This window comes from Channa argus, chromosome 3 (genome assembly GCF_033026475.1).
Source record: "Channa argus isolate prfri chromosome 3, Channa argus male v1.0, whole genome shotgun sequence".
NCBI classification, from domain to species: Eukaryota; Metazoa; Chordata; class Actinopteri; order Anabantiformes; family Channidae; genus Channa; species Channa argus.
In genome coordinates this window covers 15,524,495-15,548,658 of record NC_090199.1, presented here as the reverse complement: position 1 = coordinate 15,548,658, position 24,164 = coordinate 15,524,495, and the positions used below count along the sequence as shown (strand labels likewise).

General features: G+C 39.5%; 2 protein-coding genes across 4 annotated transcripts; one reads left to right on the top strand and one right to left on the bottom strand.

Annotated features, from left to right (window-relative positions):
• Window positions 1-411: 411 nt before the first annotated feature.
• Window positions 412-9,792, top strand: ptpn9b (protein tyrosine phosphatase non-receptor type 9b). 2 transcript variants are annotated; one of them, XM_067497119.1, is made up of 14 exons: window positions 412-565; window positions 2,636-2,779; window positions 3,503-3,687; window positions 3,839-3,928; window positions 4,143-4,267; window positions 4,388-4,493; window positions 4,611-4,721; window positions 4,811-5,715; window positions 5,861-5,957; window positions 6,816-6,885; window positions 7,067-7,145; window positions 7,737-7,887; window positions 8,223-8,430; window positions 8,759-9,792. In XM_067497119.1, exons 6-14 carry the CDS (start codon window positions 4,428-4,430, stop codon window positions 8,980-8,982), a joined length of 1,911 nt encoding a protein of 636 aa, XP_067353220.1. In that variant the 5' UTR covers window positions 412-565; window positions 2,636-2,779; window positions 3,503-3,687; window positions 3,839-3,928; window positions 4,143-4,267; window positions 4,388-4,427; the 3' UTR covers window positions 8,983-9,792. The 2 variants fall into 2 exon arrangements, with proteins under 2 accessions (XP_067353220.1, XP_067353219.1); XM_067497118.1 differs by lacking the exon at window positions 3,503-3,687.
• Window positions 9,793-12,311: 2,519 nt separating this feature from the next.
• Window positions 12,312-24,164, bottom strand: adamtsl7 (ADAMTS-like 7). 2 transcript variants are annotated; one of them, XM_067497121.1, is made up of 12 exons: window positions 24,028-24,164; window positions 23,277-23,406; window positions 22,999-23,174; window positions 22,787-22,895; window positions 19,535-19,717; window positions 19,092-19,221; window positions 17,175-17,397; window positions 15,334-15,507; window positions 15,021-15,194; window positions 14,753-14,932; window positions 14,105-14,249; window positions 12,312-12,792 (listed from the first exon to the last, which is right to left on the bottom strand). In XM_067497121.1, exons 1-12 carry the CDS (start codon window positions 24,160-24,162, stop codon window positions 12,653-12,655), a joined length of 1,899 nt encoding a protein of 632 aa, XP_067353222.1. In that variant the 5' UTR covers window positions 24,163-24,164; the 3' UTR covers window positions 12,312-12,652. The 2 variants fall into 2 exon arrangements, with proteins under 2 accessions (XP_067353222.1, XP_067353223.1); XM_067497122.1 differs by having other exon boundaries at window positions 19,535-19,693.

Genomic DNA, 24,164 nt, shown 5'->3' with positions numbered 1-24,164 from the left:
TGTGTTCAAAATAAAGCTCAGCTATCTCTGTTGTGAGAGGTAGCTGTAAAAAGGCAAGAGTTGTGTTGTGATTGCTTATGTCAAACAGCTCGAGGCACTTGGGGTCGTGCGGTGTATGGGGCGCAAGTGTTCTCCCTTCCGCCTGCCATTTTGAACTGTTCGTTGACGTTAGCTTGCTAGCACCCAAGCTAGCCGATTAGGTTAGCTAAGTCAGTTAGGGTTAGCCTTAGCTTTAGCTTCACCGCCTCCCACAGTTAGCTCCCATAAACCATGGGTTGCTACAGTACTATGTATTTATAAATTGCCTAAAGTACATTATATTGGTAAATACCATGTTTTGAGCTGTCTATAGAAAAGTGTATTGGTAAATACCATGTTTTGAGCTGTCTATAGAAAAGTGTATTGATAAATGCCATGTTTTGTGTTGTGTAGTAGTGAATGGAAATGGGCGGGGCCTTGGGCTCTGTCTCTGAGTGTAGGGCGTGCGAGTGGCTGGTGGGCGCGCCCGCTGCGACGTTGCGGAGGCTTCAAGATGGCGGAAGCCCTGACAACTCAGGAGCAGCTGGTAAGGGACTCATGTTTTTTTAATCTTATCTCTCTATCGTGTTCAGCGTGTATGTGTCCCTTCAACAGTTATTTTTTATTCGGTGATTTTTTTCATAATCTCTTATCACTGTAAATGTTCCAAGCAAAGACGTGGTTTAGTAAACCGCCTTGGCCCGTTTTCACTCCGGTGTGACTGACAGCAGTTAGCATGTGTGCATGATGGCGTTTGCTAATGCTAGTAGCTAGTTGTAGGGATCACTTAACCGGCTTTACATCTGTATTACCCCTTTACGTGATACGTTCTACGCTAAGTGGGGTTATCGTTGGGTTCATATCACTTACGTTATGCAACGGTAGCAACACTACATTTTATGTTTAAATCACGAACATGTGACTTTTAGATTATTTAATAATATGTTTAGCCATCTATCTAGCACATGTAACCTATCCGTTTGCTAAGGCTAATAGCTTTTGTTGACTTGCAGGGAATTTCCTCGACAGCTATCTTGCCAGACGTAACATTTTATTTGTGACCAATCGTGAAGGTTATAGACCAAGCAGTGGTTGCTTTAATAGCAAATTTTCATTATATAACACGAGACAGTTAAAGCTGAACTAGATCATAATTCTTAAACGCGACTGCTTGCTGTAAGCCAACTAGGTAGTAGTGTCCTGCCTATCGGATTTACGGTAACGATTTCAGAGAAATGATCCCCTGGTTCCTAGCACTGCTGTTGCCATCACTTTCTAGTAAATGGGGTGGGACTGACATTAATGGCAAACGTATGCGACGTAGCGATTCTGATGACAGCTCCATTCTAGACTGTTTATATTTGTATGTCTTAAGTATTCACTGTCATAACAGATTAGTAAAATAAGTTAACGTACATGAAACACTTCTGTTGCTCAGATTTGTCCTTTTTTTCACTTCCAGATGAAAATGTTGATAATGTTCAGTGACTTGTTTCCTTGTCTTATTTGGTCACCATGGTAGTACTGATGTTAAGTCACTAGTGGTCTCATACAGTATACTGATTGTGGCTGTGATGCACAGTCTGAGTTGTTATCTATGCGCCACTTGGGTAAAAGGTAAAAGTCTCACTTTTAAGAGTAGGACTCGGCAACAAAGCAGCACATATAGACTAGGATCTGCTAGTGTAAAAAACTCTTGAATATGAAATTGAAGGATTTTTTTTCCCAATAAACATTAAGAATATTTCCAAAAAGAGAAACAAATCCATGTACACATGGTCCCTTTGCTTCTCTTGCCTTGATTAACATTAGATAATTAATTATTGGTCATGTTTCTCACATGTATGTGTGTTTAGGATATATACTGAGAAGCCACTTCATTAGACATTAAATTCTACTTTTTTAAAAAGTAGAATTTATGGCAGAGCTGCTGTATGGGTTGCATTAGATTGTCAAGGTGTAACTAATGATGTAGCAATTGAGTATACTAAGGTTTTGAACACTGAATTGTATTAGTATATTCTTGGCATATATGTTTTGATGCTCCATCACAGTCAAAGGTCTTATAAAGTCAGATAATTAAATTAATATTTTTGTGTGTAGGCTCGTTGCACTAATGATATGATTTCATACTTTTATGTTGTGTGCTTACAAAAGTATGGCAAATGGTGTCACATCAGCATTAAGGGAGACCCCGTCTGTTGCCATATTACAAATTGATTATAATTTTCTTATCTGGGTTTATGAAATGCATCTCTATGTCTTGAAAGAAAAGGAACCAGAAGTGCTATTTCAAACAGCAGATGCCATGTACTTTGTCATTTTTTTGTCATTATCTGATAAATTGATTATGACACAACATACATCAGGATGTGGGTGCTTGCTCTGCTCTACTGAGAGCATTACCATTTATTGATAAATGTAATGGTTATTGAGAAATTCCAGCCTGCTGCTCTCGTCTGTATAGCACATTAATGTAACTTTGGCTGGTAAATAAATATCAAGTTAAAGGGACAGATTTGTGTCTTTATTTTGTCAGTTGCCATCGCCATGACTCACCATACACACACAAACAACTTTGCTTTCTTTTTCTAACTCTTCCATCACATCTGTCCAGGCTGTGGAGGAGTTCCTGAGGGAGGTTCATAGCAGGGAGCAGCCTCAAAGTGCTGGGCTTGTTTCCCAACCTACAGCTGTAAAGTTTCTTATGGCCCGCAAGTTTGACGTTTCAAGAGCCATCGACCTCTTCCAAGCATACAAGGTACAGTCGTGGTTTAATTGGAATCACATCTGAGACGACTCTTTTTCTAACATTAACATTAAACCAAAAGGCTCAATTTGTTTTGTTTTTTGTTTTTTTTAATTAATGTTGCCATTTAAATTTCTACACCACTTTAAACTAGATCCAACCTTATTTGTTGGTGTGAACAATTACTGTACAATGCATTATTGTTTACCCTATTGTTTTGTATTATACTGTTGTACAGTATATGTACCTTAAATAAAAAATAAACTTTTCTTGTTTGTACTTAAAATAAATAAGATAATTTAATATTTTAAATAGTAATGATATTCAAAGGTTGCATTATATTGATTTACAGATTCATAGTTTTTCATTTATGGTAATGAGATTTATTGTTTTAGCTATTGTCTGACAATAATTGGACTATTGTCCCCTAATTTATTGCACTTTGTTGTAAACACACAACTAATAAACAGACAGTTACCTCAGTTCGACATTACCAAGTTTCCTTCAGGTGTATTTAATTACATTGTTTCTCTCTTATGAAAAGTATTCTTTGACCCGCCTCCTGTTTTTAATTTAAAAATCTTCATTTGTCTCCAGTGTACAGACTCTTAACAGATGGACTCATTATTTTGAAATGTGACTGACAACCCCTCACGATATATTGACAAGTCAGAACTGTAGTTTTAAAAATATTTGAATTGCTCATAAGTTTTGAATTACCATGCTCTTGTTCAGATCTGAACCACAACATGCTGTGTATCCCTGTGAACCATGGTCCACTGCAGACCAGTACAGTGGGTGGACAGACTATCCACATAACAAATACTATCTATGTTAGTTGCTGAAACAGAACACAACGTTCCTCCACTAGAACATCCCATTATTTCCAAATCTACTGAAAGGTCTTCCTTTTGTACACAGTAAGCAATGACTAAATCAAAGTTTTCAGTTTTTTGTTTTTTTGTTTTTGCTTTATTTTTTGGTGCTGTTAAAACTCATTTGCATGTTGACTTGGCAAGTAAACAGCTTTCTTTGTTCTTCCCTATCTTTACCCTATTGCATCAAAATTAGAACACAAGAATCAAAGAGGGCATCATTAATATCAACCCTGATGAGGAGCCCCTACGCTCTGAGCTACTGAGTGGCAAATTTACAGTCCTGGTGAGTAGAAAATATGCCAAGAACCACCTAACACAAAGAAACCCATGTTAATCATTTTGTAGTTACACCCTGATCCCTTGAAAGAATATCTTGTTTTTTGTGTGTTTACGTATGTCAGTGTGGACTTGTTTGTAGATTTTAAAACTGTCACAAATTACATAGCATGGTTGAATTTGCAATTGTGTATATGACAACCCATTAATGTTCTTACTAGCCTGGTCGTGATGCAAAGGGTGCGGCTTTAGCACTCTTCACAGCTCGTCTCCATCGGCCAGATGTCACCACCCACAAAGCTGTGCTTCAAGCCATCATTTATCAGCTGGACAAAGCCATAGAAAGGTGATGGCCTAATGTTAACGTTATATAAACAACTTTTTTCTTTATTTTTTATTTTTTGCACTTTGGTGATTCTTTGACCCTCCTCCTGTTTTTAATTAAAACATTTATCTTTCTCTCCAGTCTCCAGACTCAAAGAGATGGACTCATATTTATCTATGACATGACCAACTCCAGCTATGGCAATTTTGACTATGAGCTCTGTGTCAAGATCCTCAATTTGCTCAAGGTAAGTAGTGTATAAGGACCATCCTCTGTTGCCTGCCTTCTACTCTCTGGTGGTTAAACTGTCTCTACTGTACTACTACTACTAACACATTCCTTCATTAATTCTTGTGTTTTCCAGGGTGCATTTCCAGCTCGTCTAAAGTGTGTCTTCATTGTTTCATCACCTCTTTGGTTTCGAGCACCTTTTGCAGTTCTCCGCCTCTTTGTGCGTGAGAAGCTGAGAGAAAGGGTATGTGTTTTTATTGTCATCACAAAATTAGGTCATAAAATGTTAAGTTTTTGTTTGAAATATGTGGGGTTTTGTTCTACAATAACCAGGTGTGTACAGTGAAAGCTCATGAGTTGGCCAGTCACATCCCAGTCTCTTCCCTTCCTGAGCACCTGGGTGGGACATCCCAGTACAGCCATGTGGCTTGGATCCAGTCTTGTGTTAACATTCACACAAACACTGTTCAGGGTGACACACAGGAACATGACACACACGACTGTGTTGGAAGCCTGCTGCTTTCTTACAGCTTAGAGTGCAGCAACACAAGCACGGGTGCTACACTGTCCCACACCCATATAAATACACAGTTAAGTTCTGAGCTAGCTGTGGCTAACTCTAACTGCTACGATGATAGCAATGCTAATCCACACAACCACTGCAGTGTGGTGGAGGGCAGGACTCAAGGCCTAAGCCAATACCAACAGAGCCCAAATTCTGCTGCAAACAGGCTGCAAGGGAACCACCAACACTGGAATGGCTCAGCAGTAAGTGGAGCCAACATGGCTGTTAGTGGCTCTAGTCCCAATGCTAATATGAATGGTTGTGGCCACCAAGCGCCTCCTCAGTCACACACACCTCCCGACACACCTTTTTTCCAAAAAGGTGATGGAAATGCAGTAGATGGCAAGGTAACAGACTCTGCCCATAGATCTCAAAGTGAGGGCATTAAAGAGGAGGAGGAGGAGGAGGAAGGGGAAGAAGGGGTGCCACCATTGCCGCAGAAGTCTTTGCCTCGTCCACCCCACCAGCCTTCAACTCAGTCCTCACCCCTGTCATCACTGTGGGGTCAGGATGAGGACCACTGCATGGAGGTGTCTGTTCACATTCCAGAGCCAGGAGGCATGACCGTGCATGAGCTAGTGGAGCATGTGAAGAGGAAAAAGAAGAAAGGAATTTACCAGGAGTATGAGGAGATCCGCAAGGAGCCACCGGCAGGCAGCTTTGACTACTCCAAGTAGGATATAAATATATTCTATCCATTCTGCTTCTTTCTTTTCTTTCTGCACTCTTCCTTTTGTTTTGTTCTGTGTTTGAGTATAGAAGAATTACAAGGCAGATAACACATTTGTTCCACAATGAACTAAATTCTGTGTCTGCAGGAAATTGTCAAATCAGATCAAGAACAGGTACAGTGACGTTCTCTGCCTAGACCAGTCACGCGTGCGACTCTGCCAGCTCTCTGATGACGAGGATGAGGTAATAGTCAAACTATTAAATTCACTTCTTCTGTGTTTCTTAGCTGTAGTTGGTGACAAAATATTTAAGTATTTTCTGTTAAATTGTGTAAAATTGCTGCCAGCAACTGTCACATTCATAGGGCTTATCATAAATGATTGCCCACCTACCTGGGGGAAGTGCAAGTGCAACTGAAATGTATTGTGCAGTTGCCCAATTCTATTTCTGGTTAAAATGGAACTGAAAGGCATATTGAGCAATAAGAAACAGTCTTAAAACCTCTACCATGTTTAAAACAAGCTGCCTGAAATTATTCCTTAAGTAGTCTATTTTATATTTAACTTCCTGGTTCATATTAGCACTAAATAAGTGATGGACATTAAAGTAAATGGCAAAAGGTAGGCAGATAGGCAGTAGATATAAGTGTTGAAATCTTATTTGTTGCTTTTTAAGAACAAACATTAAAACATTAGGGTCATATTTTTGTGTCTTCACCTGTGCTTATCTATTTTACCTGTGTTGTGTGAAAGTGGAATATTAGGCGTAATTATATGCACTAGCTGGTTTAAAAAAAATGTTTTTGGCAACATTGTTTTTCAAGCGACTACAGTGTGTCCAGGGGGCCAATATTTTTGTATTCTTGCCAAACAAATGTCTAACAAATGAGTTTCAATAAACGGAGAACCTGTATTTATATTTTGTGGACTTTATTGTACATACACAGTATTTTTATGTGACTCTAGTGACTCTACTCTCTTAAACTATAAACCATTCGTTACCAGCACCCATATATTAACAAAAAGTTTCCTCTTAAAAGGTGACAATAGAACCAAACCCAAGCAGTGTATCTTACCCGGCTTTGCTATGGTTTTTTTGTAGACATCAGATTATATTAATGCCAGTTTCATGGATGGGTACAAGAGGAGCAATGCATACATTGCTACTCAAGGTGAGTACAGAAATTCTTATCTTACTCTGTATCATTTTAAATAATCATTCATGCATTATACACATTTCTATATTACACATTTTTAGTAGAAAAGTGTATTTCTCATGGGGGACTATATAAAAAGACATAGGTATGGTACAGTCTGGCGTTACTGTGGCCTTATAAACATTTGTGTCCTTAGGTCCCTTGCCAAAAACCTTTGTTGACTTCTGGCGCATGGTGTGGGAACAGATGGTACTTATAATTGTCATGACCACCAGGTGAGGCTACTTTCATAAATGTATTATATGTTGGGCCAGGCAGACACACTGCGTCAAACCCAGTTTAACCCAAAAATGTTAACCCAGCTAATTTAATAGGGGTGTAATTTTTATGTTCAATTTTTTTCTGCGACAATGTCTGTATGTCTGTGGGAGGAAAGTAGGCCTCTCTGGAGAACCCTCTCTGAATTGCAGTGTCAGGCAAGCGATGTAGCACCAAGCCCTTGCTGCACTGTGAGCATCAATACATTTTGTTGCTTTTTTATTTATCTTAATTTTATGATGACACAGACCCAAAGAGCGGTGCAGATCGTGGTGGAGTATCGAGATTTAATCATAGCTGCAGCAGAGCGAGGGGAGGCAGGGCAAGGTGGAGAGTAGCTATATTTCAAAACTCATGCTACAAATAGCTTAAATTTGCACATTGTAGCTTTGTTGTCTGTGGTTCTTGTTTGTGCCGAACTATGTGTGGTGAGCTGTATGGATCACAGATCAACCATGATTGGTTACATCATTATATTTTAGGAAAACTATGTTTGTGTGCATAATTGGTAAAATAAACACTTTTTTAAAGAAATTTTGTGCTCTCAGGGTGGTGGAGCGTGGTCGTTTGAAGTGTGGTCAATACTGGCCTCTTGAGGAGGGCAGGACTGAACAGTATGGGTATTTCTTAGTCAGGAACACACACATCCAGGTGTTCCAAGACTTCAAACTGTCGCATCTTGAACTCTACAACACACAGGTAAGTCACACTGACCACATTAATAGTTCTAATTAAGTTTATTGTTCAACTAAGTCTCTTACATTTAACAAAAAATAAAATGGCCTTAAAAGTATCTTTTGTGGTGTTTTTAGATATTTAGAGTTTTAAATACATATATCATGTTGACAACTTGCGTTTTTTTAGTCTCACCTTTTTATAGTCATGTAATCTGAGGAAAACACTTGTATAAATACAAATATTTATAATGTATTAATATTAGCCCATAGGCTTATAGATTTATAAGGCGTTCCAGTTTAAAGGAACCCGTCTAAAATGTTGCTGTGTTCTACTATAAACGTGTCTGATCTTTTTAGTCTCAGGAGAGACGGGAGGTGTGCCACTACCTCTATGTCAGCTGGCCAGACTTTGGAGTGCCCAAGAGTGCTTCTGCTATGTTGGACTTCCGTGAGCATGTTCTTCAAAGGCAGGAGGCTGCAGTTCAGAGCCTAGGATCCACTTGGAAAGGGCCTCTGGGAGGCCCTCCTGTGGTTGTGCACTGTAGTGCTGGCATTGGCCGCACAGGTAATGACAAATGCCACTCCAGGGGGTGATATTCCTTTTACTGTGAAATGTATGAAACTGCTCAAATGTTTTTTTATATATACATTTAATAGCCACTTTCTAGGATATAGCACTCCACCATACATTCACATATTCTATAGTTATTTCTTCCTATATAGACAAAATGTAGAAATGTAGTAGTGTTTTTGTAATCAGTTTTAAGTTTTCCCCTGTTGTTGTGCCTCCATGGTTGATTTTTTATATCTGCTGTTAGTAGGAACATTTTCAGTTAATTGAGTTTTGGTTTTTTAGCTTCTTTGACCGCTCTCCTTCTGTGATTCATGTATAGGTACGTTCTGTACACTGGACATCTGCCTATCCCGACTAGAGGACATTGGCACTGTTGATATCTGTCAGACAGTGCGGCGGATGCGTACACAGAGGGCTTTCAGCATCCAGACCTGGGACCAGTACCACTTCTGCTACATGGCAGTCATTGAGTATGCCCAGCGTCATGGGAAACTGAGTCCAGTGCAATGGTCTGACTCAGACCTAGAGACTGACAGTGAATAACGGGCATCTGGAGCCATAACTAGACAAATGCGAAATCCAACATTAGCGGAAATCATAGGAACAAACGAATGGCGTTTCAGAGAAGAGGAGGACAATGGCTGCTCTGCCATAGGAGAGAAGAGACAAAGAATGGGCATACTGTTTTGGCTCTTGATGTAATGATGCAAACTCCCACAAATGCTCTTCCTTTACAAGTGTATAGAGGGAGGAGGTGAAGAGTGGCAGGAAAAAAATACAGGGAGTGGAGCCTGTGCATTGCATCACTCATTGAGCAAGCTGTCCTGCCGGTTTCCAAGCCCCTTTTTATTTAGCAAAATACAGGGGGACTTGGACTGCCCTCAACCTGTCTTGTTGACAAGAGCGTTGTACGACTTGTAGCATTTTTATACTGACTTGCACATGACGAATGACAAACTTGAACATTACCCCTTAAAATTCTCCAAATCCCACTCATTGTTCCTTTTTGAATTTCCTTTTGAAGTTCCTTTTCAGCCCTCAACAAGTCAGTGGTCGCAAATAAAATGGCAGGGTGTGGAAAGTTGTAACTTGAAAACCTTTTTTTTTTTTTTTCCCCAATTAATTTGAGAGGAAATATTTTTTTCTGCATGAGCAAATGGTCTTAAATGACGTAAGTCCGAGTGTGAGCCATTTAATCCGTTTTTGTTTGTCCTTTATTTTTTAAGTCTTTATTTCTATGGTGCATTTTCTACATGTGTTTCATAATTGTGCATATGTGGACTAACTTTTCAAAGCCAAAGTCTTCACCCTGAATGCTTGGATGTACTCCTTAACAAGATATTATAGACTGAAGCCCGTGTATATTCTTGTAACGTACATTTATACATTATTGTGCATAATAACAAACTCTCAGAGAAGAGCAAAAAAAGCCTTGTTTAATGTAATTAATTTAACGTTTATCTATGTAGGGAACAAGGCTATGACAATATATGAATTCTGGTATAAAAACTGATATCATATTGAAAAGCTGTGTGATTTGTCAGCACTAACATCATCTTTACTGTCAGCACGTTCTAATTGGACGATCTTAAGTAATTTGGCCTTAACCTGATTCACTGCCTCGTTGTTGTCAGACCTGAACCATACCTGAAGCTGTAAACTGTTTAATTTTCCCCGTTGTTCTTTACAATTTTGAATAGTAATATAGTGATATCACAACTGTTGTGTTCAAGTTTTGAGGCATATTCAGCCTCACATAATGGTGCCTTCAAGTTTTCATTAGCTTAATGTCTCACCAGTATAGTAATAATGCCCAAACTAGGGCACTTGCATAGTACACACTGACTATGTACTACAGAGGACACTCACGTTTTGCCTGTGGTCCTGTTCATAGTACACTACGTACGAATGATATGAAAGTAGTGTGTGACTGAGCTCTAGTTTGAGGCATGGCTATTCTCCTATCGTTTGACCTCAGGGGGTAATTCTAGTGTTTTTTGCCTAGTGTCAAAGATCCATTTCTGGGTTTGCCTCTGATAAATTATCATTTAATAATAACTATATGAACTTTATTTTGTATTTTTTACTGTATTGTATCCTATATTTATGTCTTTGTAAAACTTAACAATACAATATTGAAATCAGTGATTGTTGGTACGATGTTACGAAGTAAACAAACCAGTAATTGCATTTGATAAGCTGAACAAATCAGATGGGAAGTGAAGTATATTTTTTTGTTAACAATGACATTTAAGTGGAAAAATATCACTGGTTATTGTATTTTCAGAACTGACTTGTATAAATGGTGATTGTTCACTTCAAGGACAATTTTGGGTTGTGGGGTAGGAGTATGAGGAGAGTTGGTGTGGCTAACAGTGTTTTTAAGAGTTCATTGTTTGAGTCAATGTCTTACTATCTGGTACTCAATGCCAAGGAAGAAGCAAAAAAAGAGCCATCTATAGAAGAAAAAGCAAAAAAGAGGGAAGAGGCTGTCAATTCTGTATAGAGAAACCTAGCTTGCTGTCTATACACAGAATGGGTTATCAGCATGGTAAGAGAGCCTTGAATGTTTTTGGGGAACTGGTGTCCAAGCAATTTAGTGAAGACGTGGATTTTACAGGCGAATGTGGACCCTGCATCCCTCAATGCCAAAGGCCTAGGCTCACCCTAAATAATATTTTCCTACTGCACATCTTCGACAGCCTACAATTATGGACTTACCAGTGCAGCCTTGCATCCATAGACACAAAGGCTCTGGAGCACCACGGGAACATTTCTAAAGATAATGTATAAAGCTGCAAAATGGGAGCCTGTGTTCGTACTCAAGTCTCTGCTTGGTTCTCATGCTATTTTTAATTTGTTTAATGAAGCAGAGAATGCATCTTGCATTTTTCATTAGTGTTCAATCAGTGTTTTTTTTTTTTTTTTTTCTGTGCTTTTAAGTTCTCGTGATTGAATTTTGACCATGCTGTCAACCCAGCTGCCCCATTAAAGAAATGGTATTACTATGTTGAATGAATACAAAGGTAGAGTGGTCTCCTTTTGACTGGACAGATTAATTCCTTCACTCCACATAATTTTAACTTCACTAGATCACACAATAATTTATTGTTATAAATAGAAAAATAAATAAACCACCCAAAAGCATGTAACAAAAGTAAAAATCAGACCCACCTATCTATCAGACTCATGTTAACATCCATCTATCCATTAGCTATAACCACTCACCTGGGTGACAGTGCACCCCAAACAAGTTGTGAGACTGTTAGTGCTGACGCAGGCACTTAACTATTCACACAGTCACACCTACAGTCAATTTGAAGTCTCTGTTAACATACTTAGAAGGACTTGGGACTGTGGGAGAAGACAGGAGTACATGGGTGAAAACATGGATGCAGGCACATACAGACTCCATGCAAATGGGGCCCCATCTACAAACAAGTAAAATTGTAACAATCCAATAAACCCACACATTATTGCATAATGTTATAATAGTGCTAAGGCCAATTTACACATCACATTTGCACTCTTTGCCAGTTTGTTGCTAACTACACTGATATCACAAACCATGATAATTCTTAGCACACCAAGCTACAACTAATGCAGTCTAATAGTCCTGCAATAAATTCTCCCTTCATGAAGACGATGATGTTCAGCCTTTGTGTGAAGAGTTGTTGATTCACCTACTGATTATGATCTGTTGCTTGTCCAAGTTGTTAATAATAGCCCTGCCACTACTAGTTATGACAGAGAACTGCACTTCAAACTGTTTTAATATTCTCAGTTAACTCTACAATAACACAATCAAAACAGTATCATATACTTTATTAAGTATAAATATACAGTAAAAATGCAAAACCAAATGTGACCAGTCCAGTTTAAAGTTAAAGTAAGAATGAAAACACACTCTCACACTATAGAAAGAGAAGTTCTAGCAGAAGTGCGTTTGTTGTTATAATGTGAAAGTTTCAAGCTATTTTCATCCAGTTTGGTGTCAGATGAAACCACAGCATGATTAAACAGCAGCAAATGTGGGTATTGACATTTTTATAAAACAAGACAGCAGCTGTTTATCTGGTCCTAATCTGTGTGTGACTGAATATTAAACCATGCTCTACACACAGACACTGCCTACTCAGAACTACATCTAGGTTTCGTTTTCACAGCTTTTTATTGTATTTTTTTTTTAGATTTGTGACCTTCTGTGGCAGCATCACCTGCGAATGTGGTTAGGATATGTTTTCTGCATCTCAGAACAGGAGGCGCAGCAGACGCTTCTGTAGTAAGGGTAAACGCAGAGTCGGGCTTGAACCACCACCAAACAATTGTGATACTGGTTGCTGCATGATGGATCTATGACAGAAAAAAAAGTACTTACATTGAGAACAAATATTTCTATCACCACTCAATATTCTTTCTCTGCTTGCTTTATTCAAGACACTCATTTGTCTGGGCTTTTAAGGATTTAAAGATGTAGGACACATTTGTAAAATGAATTAAATGTGTCCAATTTGCATTTCTTTGGAACAATTGTGTTTCTTTCTGTCTCTTTGTATCTCTTTGTGGCCATTTAGCGTCAGTTTGATTTTTTTGGTGGTCTGCTTGCATTGTTTTAGCTTAATTGTGTGTCTCTGCAGTAATTTGATTTATTTCACTTCATACAGAGGCCCTGATCCTGGGGGCCCTGAACTGTGCCCGAAATGACCATTCAGTAATCCATTCATTATACTAATAACGATCAATTCCTCGAGGCCTATCAGAATTCTGGCTCTGCCCACACCTGACCCCACTTTGTATTGACTTTACAACTGTGAAATACATGACTTTATAAATGTGTAAAACTGTTAAAAAGAAAAATTAGCTGATTTAATTGCAGTTTTTAAAGAATGTGTAGAGGGCAGAAGCTCTACCTATACATCCAGCGCATTTCCAGTTTAATACAATATAATTCAATTGCAACATTATCCAGTGAGTAGTTTTTAAGTTGCAGGTTCAGATTCAAATTATAACTTCAATTTCTCAGTGAACATGTCATAATCCAAATCTATCTCTCATAATGAAAAACTGATCTCTCCTATCTGGGAATTAGGTATCACAAAACATTTATTCTCATCACATGCCTCAGTGTGTTTTCACGTACATTACTTGTAAGTGATTTTTAAAGGTCAACTAAAATGCTTATCTATAATGTAAAAAAGAAAAGCTACATGATGACACTTTCAAATGGCCTAATATTACCATTATGTTACTATACCTGCACCATCTATGGTGATGTTTATCATCCATTTCATTATCTTAACAAATCATAGTAGCACCAAGACAGTGATGAACCACTGAACGTCAGATGTGTCTTGAACATTAAATGTTTTTTGATTTTTACTTACTAAAAAGTCTCTTATTTCAATAAAAACATTTTTTGCAAATACATTATTTGGGTGGGGAGTTTCCTTCATACAAGTCATAAGAAAACTATGCTTTCTGTTTTCTTATAAGCTATCCATTTCTGCTGGTTGAGAAAATGTGTCCCTGTGGAAGGATAGAAACATTATGAATAATGACAGCATCACAGAGAAATCCTGCTCCAGTAAGGTCCACTTTGACTCTGGGGTAGAACTCTGACCCAACTACACCCATACTACAGCACAACACTGCCAGGGACGCCTACCTATCTCAGCTACACAAGGCTGTGTGTTGCACTCTTCTCGACTCTCTGGGGACAAACTGGGGTCACAGTAGTCACTCGGGACAATGTTGTCAGTGAGACAGCGCACCTCTCGTACACGGTAGCCACCGTTGCAGGAGCGAGAACACTGAGGTGACAGAAGACAGAGTGAGCAGAGGCAGATATGAAGGGTCACTGAATGTAAACACGTAGACACTTTTTTGTCACTTCAACTCATCCCATACTTCTGAACTTCCTTTGAATTATCAATAAAAATAAATACACTTTAAAAATACAAAGCGTGCACTGCTAAAAAAGTTTCCTCACATTCCTTAGGTGGTGCCTGGACAAGCAAACAGTTTCAGTTTTATGTGTTGAGATGTTGAGAGATTCTGCTTCTACCTCAGTACAATGGAGGTGAAATTACTTTTATTTGTTGTGTTCATATCAATGTAAACCTGAGGGAAACAACAATTATCTGTAGGTAGATGCTATTACATGTAAAATGTACTCATTTTATATTTTGAACTGAACCATTACTATCCCTACATTACATGCATCAAATAATGATGTTGATTAATTTCTGTGTCAGACTACGATAAGTCTTCAGAAGGATGTAGTAGAAGGACAGAGACTCTTTGAGACACTTACTGTGCTCCACTCTGTGACGTACCACTGGACTCCACATGGCTTCAGGCTGCAGGTTTGAGCTGTGGTTGGCTGAGGCAGACCACAACATTTTACCTGGTCCACAACCTCCATACGACCATTGTTGTTGAAAAGACAAGCCACACTCCGGGTCTGTGTACCATTCCCACATTCTGTAGAACACTTAATAAAACCCACACACAAATACCAGGTGTTGCATCAAATTGATTATGTTTAAGGTGTGGGAACTTCATACATGTATGTAAATTACCTGACCCCAAGGTCCTGCGTACCACTCCAGCTGGTTTTGGCATGGGCCTGCATCACAAAATATTACTTCTGCTGGGCGTTCCCCTTCACAGCTGTCCAATGGGAGATCAGTCACATGATCCATCAGGCATACTGCCGTCCGGGTTCGCTTGCCCCCACCGCATTCTGCAGAGCACTGAGGATTATAACACACATATCCGTGCTTTTTGATTTCAACATGATTTATTTCCCTTTCCCGTACCACACTAGCCTACTATATGTCTCACACACACACACACACACACACACACACACACACACACACACAGCATTACTCGTTGGCTCCAGAGGGAGGTGAACCAGCTGCGTGCACAGGCTCCCATGTCACAGTTTTGTAGTGTGTCTGGCTTTAGGTTCATGTTACACTCCTCATCCTCCTCCACATCACCCTGGTTGCTCACACACACCACCTCCCTGATGCGCTGGCCAAGCCCACATGGCACCGAACACTGGAGGAAACAGAGCAGGAGAGAGAGGAGTTGAGGGAAGAGGAGAAACATCATTTTCTTGAGTGAAAATGCAGAGGTTCATCGTATTCAACAGCATTTATAATAATTCCAGCATTGCAGTAGTAAATTATGCAACAATTATTGATAAAGCTAGATTTTGCTTTTGGGTGTGTGTTAATTACTTAAGTGCTGAAATGTATAACTTAATTCTACAATACATCTATAGCACTAAGGTGGTTCAAGATCATCAGTAATTCTTCTGTGATCAGTAGGTATTTTAAGTCTTTAATCATTGCGCACCCTCCCAGTGTGACCCAGCTGGGGGTGAGCAGTCCCCTTTCTCAAGTACTTGGTCGTGGTGTCAGTGATACCAGCCCTCACCAAAGACTTCATGGGCAGCAGCTCAGGATGTGTTTTTGGACCCTTTCTGCGCACAGCAGACATGTTAAAGTGTCTGCCAGCAGCCTAGCAGTTAATGTTTGATGAGCCTGAGAGGATACAGTCTTCCTGAGTTACAGTTACAGCTCTGTCCTGGTAATCCTGCAGGCAGTTACATTCTCGCAGTTAGTCCATGCTACTTAAACTATTTGGGAGATTGAGAAACTGGGAATAGGATAACTTAAGATCTTCATGGTGGTCAGTGTAATGCTTTACCTCATCACTGATTATCAGTGCAGTGTGTTGCAGAGTGACTCTTAGACTGAGACTAACTTTTTAGTGTTCAGGATGAGGTCTCTGATTCTTGCTGAAACACAGTGTTTTATCCGTGCTTTCTCCATTTCCAGCGTGCCTCAAAGATCAACTGACACCATACTGAGCAGCACTCCTCAGTTCTCCATCCACCCTGGCAGCATGGTGGCTCTCCCCTCTGTGGTTCTGTGTCAGGCATTCTTATGTAGTTAGTAGATAATTAGTAACATAATGCAGGAATCTGAAAGGAGTTTTTGTGTTGTATTTTGATGAGTTGCTTATCAAGTTCAGGCTGCTCTAATCACTTCCTTGACTTCTTTGTGGGTTTGATAGTGGGTGTTGATGTGCTGAGCATTCACCCCAGGTTCACTACCCTCCTGCTGTGTAACTTAAGTGCAGTGTGATGTCCTTCAAGGTGCATGCCAGGTTGCTTCCTTATTTTTGCCTAAACAATTTTGCTCTAAATGTACGGTACAACCCACCTTGCCCTGATCCAATTCAGGATCAGGGTGCCAAAAGGTGATGAGCCTCTTCCTAAAATGTCAACAATTATTAACTTAAGGATTTATCACATTAAATTAACTACTATTATTGTATGCAAGGATATAACAGTACATTACCAAGTAAAATACTGTATTATTTGCTATTATGCAGTTCTTACTCCACTACTTAATTTAGCAACTGCATTTGTTACTTAATGTAGATTATTTTTAAATATAGAAACTACCTCTCATAAAATACAGTATATTTTATATTTAAAACTACAAACCTTAAATAATAATCATACAATGTAGTATATACAGTATGTATGAAATATAACACTCTTCAAAAAGGGACAATTTGCTTAAGGAGTTCTAGTGACTATGGTGAGGAAGGTTTTCCTGGTGATTTTTCTTTATTTTAACATAAGTAAAGTGAATGTATGTATGTATGACTTTCACTTGCAATTGATTAATTGTCTATGTGTGTTTTCTCACCGGGCTCCACTGAGATCGTATCTCCCACTGACTACAAATCTTCAGCTGACATGGAGACCTGGTCACTGGTTGGTTGGACGATCCACACAGATCTGGCGCCACAATAACTGAGCTCTCTCTCCCGTTGGCATGAATGTGAGTAACCTGGCGACAGATGACCTGGCGGTGCTGAGTGCCGGGCCCACACCTCCTGTTGCACTCTGACCACTCCCCAACGTCCCAGCTAGGAGCCATTCACAGAAGCCAGAGGGCTGGGATAAATAAAGAGCCACTCCTCGTTCATTACAAAAGATTTGTTATAATGGTTACATAAGGACCTGTCTCATAAATGCATGTCCCAGCAACTATGTTTGTCCGCAGTTTGTGTCTGTTCAGTTTACCATAGCTTACTGGAAACCAGGTAAAGTGCAGTTTACTCTAAAAATAGAATAAAACTAGCCAGTTTATGCTGTACAGTTTAAATGTTTCTATTCCAAGTATTTTGGAATCCTTTTTTGCTGCTGTGCTCACATTAGAAAGTTTCAGTGCATCCAGAAGTATTAACAGCACTTAACTTTTTCCATATTTTATTATGTATGTTATGTTGTTATGCCTTATTCCAAAATGGATTGAATTCATTATTTTCCCCAAATATCTACAAACAAAAGCTCATAATGACAACGTGAAAGAAGTTTGTTTGAAATCTTTAGAAATCTTTAGACATTTATTAGAAATAAAAATTAAAAAAATGATTCTACAACTTATTTAGATTCTGCCTGTGGGAAATTCAGTTAATTGGACATGATTTGGAAAGGCTCACACCTGTCTATATATAAGGTCTCACAGTCAACATTGCGTGTCAGAGCACAAGCCATGAAGTTCAAGGAATTGTCTGTAGACCTCTAGGACAGGATTCTATCAAGGCATAGATCTGGGGAAGGGTACAGAAACATTTCTGTAGCATTGAAGGTTCCAATGAGCACAGTGGCCTCCATCATCCGTAAATAGAAGAAGTTTGGGTCCACCAGGACTCAACACTCAACCGATCAGGCCTGTACGGTAGAGCGCCCAGACGGAAACCACTCCTCAGAAAAAGGCATATGACAGCCCGCCTGAAGTATTCTCAGACCATGAGAAGCAAAATTCTCTGGTCTTATGAAAAAAATATTGAACTCTTTGGCCTGAATGCTAAATGTCATGTCTGGAGGAAACCAGGCACTGCTCACCACCTGACCAATACCATCCCTACAGTACAAACATGGTGGTCGCAGCATCATGCTGTGGGGACGTTTTGTAGTGGCAGGAACTGGGAGACTAGTCAGGATCGAGGGAAAAATGAATGCAGCAATGTACTTCTTTGATGAAAACCTGTTCCAGACATGACGCTGGACCTCAGAATGGGGCGACTGTTCATCTTCCAACAGGACAACAACCCTAACCACACAGCCAAGATGACAAAAGAGTGGCTACGGGATAACTCTGTGAATGTCCTTGAGTGCCCCAACCAGAGCCGAGATTGAACCTGACTGAACATCTCTGGAGAGATCTGAAAATGGCTGTGCCCCGATGCTCCCCATCCAACCTGATGGAGCTTGAGAGATACTGCAAAGAAGAATTGAAGAAAATGCCCAAAAAAAGGTGTGCCAAGCTTGTGGCAAGCTACCATACTGCTACATCTTTGCAATGTTAAGATGTAGCAGTACAGTATTAAATATAATATAAATAAAATATAATATAATATATTTCAATATAAGAAATCCGAGCCACACCACAGTGAGTCGTGAGAGTGTTCGAGTATGACTTATGGCAGGAGTGTGTGTGCGAGTGGTGATAGCGTACTGGGAAACCCGTGTGGAACTAAAAATGTGTGTGTTTATGTCTGTGTGTGTGTGTGTGTGTCATAATCACTGAACAGGAAATCAGGTGTATTTGTCTCACTATGCAGGACAGGGCTGGGAGATGCAGTCTTCATCCTGGTATATTGGTTTAAGAGCAGGATCACAGAGATCAGCAGGAACAGTCACCTGGGAATCTTTCTCTACACAGTCCCAGAGCACCTGATGTCTGTCTGGAAAGTGCATGTGCATAAACACACAGAAACAGGAGAAAGACTAAACAACTTATGTGGATTTGTCTCTAAAATATGACTATAGATAGAAATAGTGAAAATAAAGTAGCTTTCATTCGTGGAAATAATAAGTCACAAAGTCCTCTAGGTGTTCAGCAGCTACTTTTGTAGCTGTGAATTAAATTTTGCTCGTCACGGATTTTCTAACATCCTGATATCTTAAGATTGCTTAAATGTGCTTCCTGTGCTGAAATGCAAATATGTCAATGTTTTTATATGTGTATACTTTTGTGAATTGAATGTGTTTCCCTACCAGTACCACAGGTCACACTGCACTCTATGTTCCCACTCTTTCTCCAGGTGTAGGTGGGCTGAGCGTCAGCATTCACACTGGGATCAGATGAAACCTGATTAGGCGGGGACATCTCCCTGATATCATTGTTACTGCTGTCGCCTTGTTCGACTTTTTCACCTGAGTAAGAAGATGAACCTTCAGCTAGAATTATTAGGAAGTGAAGGTTAGAGGCAGGAGATCATTTAAAGCATTTTATAGAGACAATAAAAGTAAAATGATTGGATGATACAAGAAATAAAAGCTAAGTGTAAGTGTTGAAGGCCCGTAGTATAAGCACACTGTTGATTTCTCTTTTATGGATAGTTAAATTTGTTTTCACATTGTCTGCAATGTACATGTATCCAGATACATTTCCTGTATGTGTCCCAACATGTGCCATGATCAAAGCCCAAAAGAAAAAGTCTGAGTCAGAAGTTGCTCTTACTGATACATGTCTAGTTAGTGGTGATGTGCTGGCACTTAGTAAAACTTTTTCCTCTCATAAGGGGCTTAAGTTTGAACAAAGAAAGCATAGTACCCTATCCCCTCTATTTGAAGATGTTTCAGAGGATGCAATTAAAGAAGTTCCTTGTGGGTATTTTTTGAGAGTTGGTATCCTTATGAGGAAGGGGACCCCTCCTCAGATGTCTTGTTAGGATGACTGAGTAGTGTATTCCAAGTCGTTGTCCCAAATATTTATCGTGGCATTCAGAAAGTCCTTAGATAGAGTGTCGCATCATTTTTATTGGCCTGGTGTTAAATTGGATGTTGATCATTATTGCAAAACATGCCATGTGTGCCAAACTGTAGGTAAGCCGGAAAATTCCACCTGCACCTTTACAGAAAATTACAGCAAGAGCAGTTTCTAAAGCTTTAATCAAGTTTTTAACATTGTTTGGGCTTCCGAGGACTGTCTAGACTGATCAAGGTACAAATTTCTTCTCTCAGGTGCGTCAGCAGCTGTCTGTTTAGCATTGAACCTCATTTGTCTACAATCCTGAGTCACAAGGAGCCATAGCCAAAGTGAATGACTGCCAGGTTGATGAGTGTGACTACTTAAAACTCCCGATCGTAAGCGTAAAACAGGCTTATGTCATATTAACCTAATTAAACCTTACTTTGACAGAAAAAAAACTGGATTGCCAGATGTGAAGCAGGTTCCTGTGTTAACCAGGGCTTCTGAAGTTAAGGACACTGATGCCAAATCAGAAATCTGTGTGGGGAGGCTACCAAATTTGAAATCTTGTCCGACTTAGGTGCTCATTTGAGTTATTTGGAGTATCCAAAGCATTCTTTGCATTCATAAAGTTGATTACATGTTGGACCATGGGATTGCTAAACGTAGTACCATTTCACAGAGTTCAACCTTGCTTGCTTGTTGACAAGTCCGATAAAACACATCACTTTTGTACTGACTTTCAGAAGGTCAATTCATTAACTAAGCCTAGTTGTTATCTTCTTCCTCGACTAGATGATTGTGTTACTGCTAATTTTGTTACAAAGTTAGACCTCTTAAAGGGCTATTGGCAGGTTCCTCTCCATGAGAGAGCCTGTGAAATTTCAGCCTTTGTGACAGATGATGACTTTGTCAATATACAGTCATGGCTTTTGCAATGCGAAATGGATCTCCCTCATTCCAACTTCCTACTGAAAGGAGTTGTAGGTTGTGAAGTCTACCTTGATGACATTGTTGTCTACAGCTTTAGTTAGTCCCAGCATGTAAGTCAGTTGGCAGATGTATTCAGTACCTTAGCCAATGCCAACTTGACCTTGAACCTTGCCAAATGTGAATTTGGACAAGCCACTGTTACCTATTTAGTAAAGGTTGTTGGCCACGGTATAGTTTTCCCCATTGGCTCTAAAGTAAAAGCGAGTGTTAAGTTTAGTGTTCCTGCATTTTGCCATGAGCTGAAGCATTTCCTTGGGATGGCAGGGTATTAAAGGAGTTTCGGTAAAAACTTTGCCTCTGTTGCTGCTCCTTTAACTGCTCTGCTTAGGCCAAGGGTTCCATTTGTGTGGTCAGATACATGTCAATGTGCCTTTAAAAATCTTAAAGCGCTATTCAGTAATGCTCCTGTACTTGTTGCTCCTGATTTTGACAGGCCCTTCAAATTAGCTATGGATGCAAGTTATGAAGGCATTGGAGCTGTTCTCCTTCAAGACGGCCCACCAGAGGTGGGGCTTCCTGTGTGCTATTTCTCTAGAAAATTTAAACAGTACTCTACTATAGAAAAGGAGACTTTAGCCCTTGTACTTGCTAGAAACATTTTGAGGTGTATGTCTCTTCCAGCTAGACCCTTGTGGTCTATATAGATCACAAAACTCTTGTTTTTCTTTGTAGGATGAAAAACTCAGACCATCAATTAATACAATGGAGTTCCTGCAGGGATTTAACCTGGACATGCAGTAAAGTACTCAGTGCACAGCATTGGTGCAAATGCAGTAAACTTGGACTTGGAAAAAAACAAAAATCATCAATATCGATACTAAAAAGAAAACTGAGGAGCTTGTTACAGCTGGAGAAAACAAAAATATTTCTGTATAGAAGGGAAACATCTCTAGTATCACCTCAGAAAACAAAAAAGTTAATATAATTATGGAAAAAGGTCTTTCTCTTAAGTTTAACCGACAGTGGCATTTTAGAGTTGGGGTTTGATGCTCATATAGTGCAATCTTTTCTTTTTTTATTAAATGGGTAACCATGTCATTCTTACCAACACAGAGTCAGGTGACTAGAATAGTTTCCACATGGCACCACCTAACTCTGGGAATGTCTTTATATTGAGTAATTGTTTTCCAGTTTGGGCAGGTACACATGAAGTTATTCATTTAATGAGGGTTGAATATTAGGTAATGAAATTAAATCTGACCCAAGTGGCCCTGATAACTGTCTCTGTGTGCAGTAAAATCTTCTTGGCCAGAATTGAGCTTGGCTGCTCTCCTACATAAATGTTATCAAAATTCTAATAAATTTTCAAAAGGACAGTTTTGCTGAAAATGATACATGATGGCATTACTTTGACCCTGAAGTGAGTGCTAAACCACACACACACAAATGCCATATTGTACATGTAAGTAGGGGCATCTGTTGCTTGTTATGCCCCTCGAATCAAAACCAGAATATTTCTATGAGAAAATGTCTTTGTGGTCATTTAGTGTCACGTTAATAAAATAATAATCTAATAATAATTAAGAGTGGGTTTGTGTGTTTATCCTTCTGTGTGTACTTACCCATTGGCAGAACATAAGAAAATGTGTCTGACTCAGAAGTGGGGTGTGTGTTTTGTAAAGGCACACTGTATTCATAGTATACACTTGGACCTGGTTGCTGGTAGATCAACTATAGAAGAGATGATAGAAGCAAATTTGTTTTTGTATCCATTTATATATAACATATAGAATAATATCAAGTTGATGCAACTGTTGCTATTTTGGCATCTCACAAAAGCATGCAGGTCCTCAGTCAGTGGCCCAGGTGCAGTGATAGACTCTCCTTTTCGAGAACGGATTTCATTAGGTCGTCTGTAAATTAGCTGTGTTCCAACAGCAGTGAAGATCCCAGGCCTGTCAATGACCCAGTTCCCATTGATGATGGAGACACCAGTTTGGGTCTGCAGAGCTAGAGCAAAACCCTATGTTCATCCATCACTGCATTGTTTGCCATGCTGAAAATGTTTCTGTCTTTGTGTGTGTGTGTGTGTGTGTGTGTGTATTTGTGTACCTAGGTAGTTTCGGCTCTTTATTGTCTCCTGAATCTTGATGTTTCTTGCTCCGGCAGGAATTTCTGCAATCTTATGGTAGCCAAGACGGAGGAAAGTCAGAGAGAAATTCCCCTTCACCACCTCAAACCCCTGCCAACACACACATTCATACACTTTTATGAGCACAAAGCCAAAGGTAAAAACATGAGTACATTGGCCTACTCGTGCATATGTAAGGACACCCTCTGCATGCTCTGTGTACCACAGTTTCTCCATTACAATCATTCATTTCAACAATGTACTCATAAATTCCGCTGGATCACATTGCTGCACTTTTTTTCTTATATTCACTCATCCACCCTGGACTCCAACTCTCCCTCTCTCCTGCTGGAAATCACAAAGCCCACGCAGCCAACAGTCCAACAGTTGGTTTGAGTTGGTCTTCTTTTCTATTCCTCCTCCACACACATCTCAATTTTTCAAGTTAACACTGTACCTCTTCTGTTCTTTATATGTCATGTCTGCTTTATTCCCAATCTTATATAGTTTATTCTGTTAATGAATAGTTAGCATTAGTGAGGAACACACTGATGTTCTGCCATGAAGTTAAACTTCATCTGCAAATTTTGGTTGGATTTTAGCTGTTGTGTCCATAATAACAACAAAATAGAATCTATATGATGCCATAACTTTAAAAAAGCTTGTAACATGCATTTAGATATTTATGAATTATATTTTTATTTTTTTTCCATGACCATGTGGATGTCTTACCTCCAGAGGGGATGGACTGGCTTTGAAATCCCAAGAAAGAGCACCTGAGGGTGGGTAAAAAAGACAGATGAAGTAGAGGAAAGCGAGAGCTATACCCTGCCTCAGGGAGCTGAGGTGCTGCCACAGTCTGGCCATGG

Excerpts from the sequence above, each read along its gene's own strand:
- adamtsl7 (XM_067497121.1), bottom strand. The coding sequence starts at position 24,162 with ATGGCCAGACTGTGGCAGCACCTCAGCTCCCTGAGGCAGGGTATAGCT. Across the intron at positions 23,175-23,276 it reads AAAGAGCCGAAACTACCTAG|CTCTGCAGACCCAAACTGGT; the intron begins GTACACAAATAC and ends GTTTTGCTCTAG. Across the intron at positions 15,195-15,333 it reads CCTCCCTCTGGAGCCAACGA|TGCTCTGCAGAATGCGGTGG; the intron begins GTAATGCTGTGT and ends TATAATCCTCAG.
- ptpn9b (XM_067497118.1), top strand. The coding sequence starts at position 533 with ATGGCGGAAGCCCTGACAACTCAGGAGCAGCTG. Across the intron at positions 7,146-7,736 it reads ATAATTGTCATGACCACCAG|GGTGGTGGAGCGTGGTCGTT; the intron begins GTGAGGCTACTT and ends TTGTGCTCTCAG. Across the intron at positions 8,431-8,758 it reads TGCTGGCATTGGCCGCACAG|GTACGTTCTGTACACTGGAC; the intron begins GTAATGACAAAT and ends ATTCATGTATAG.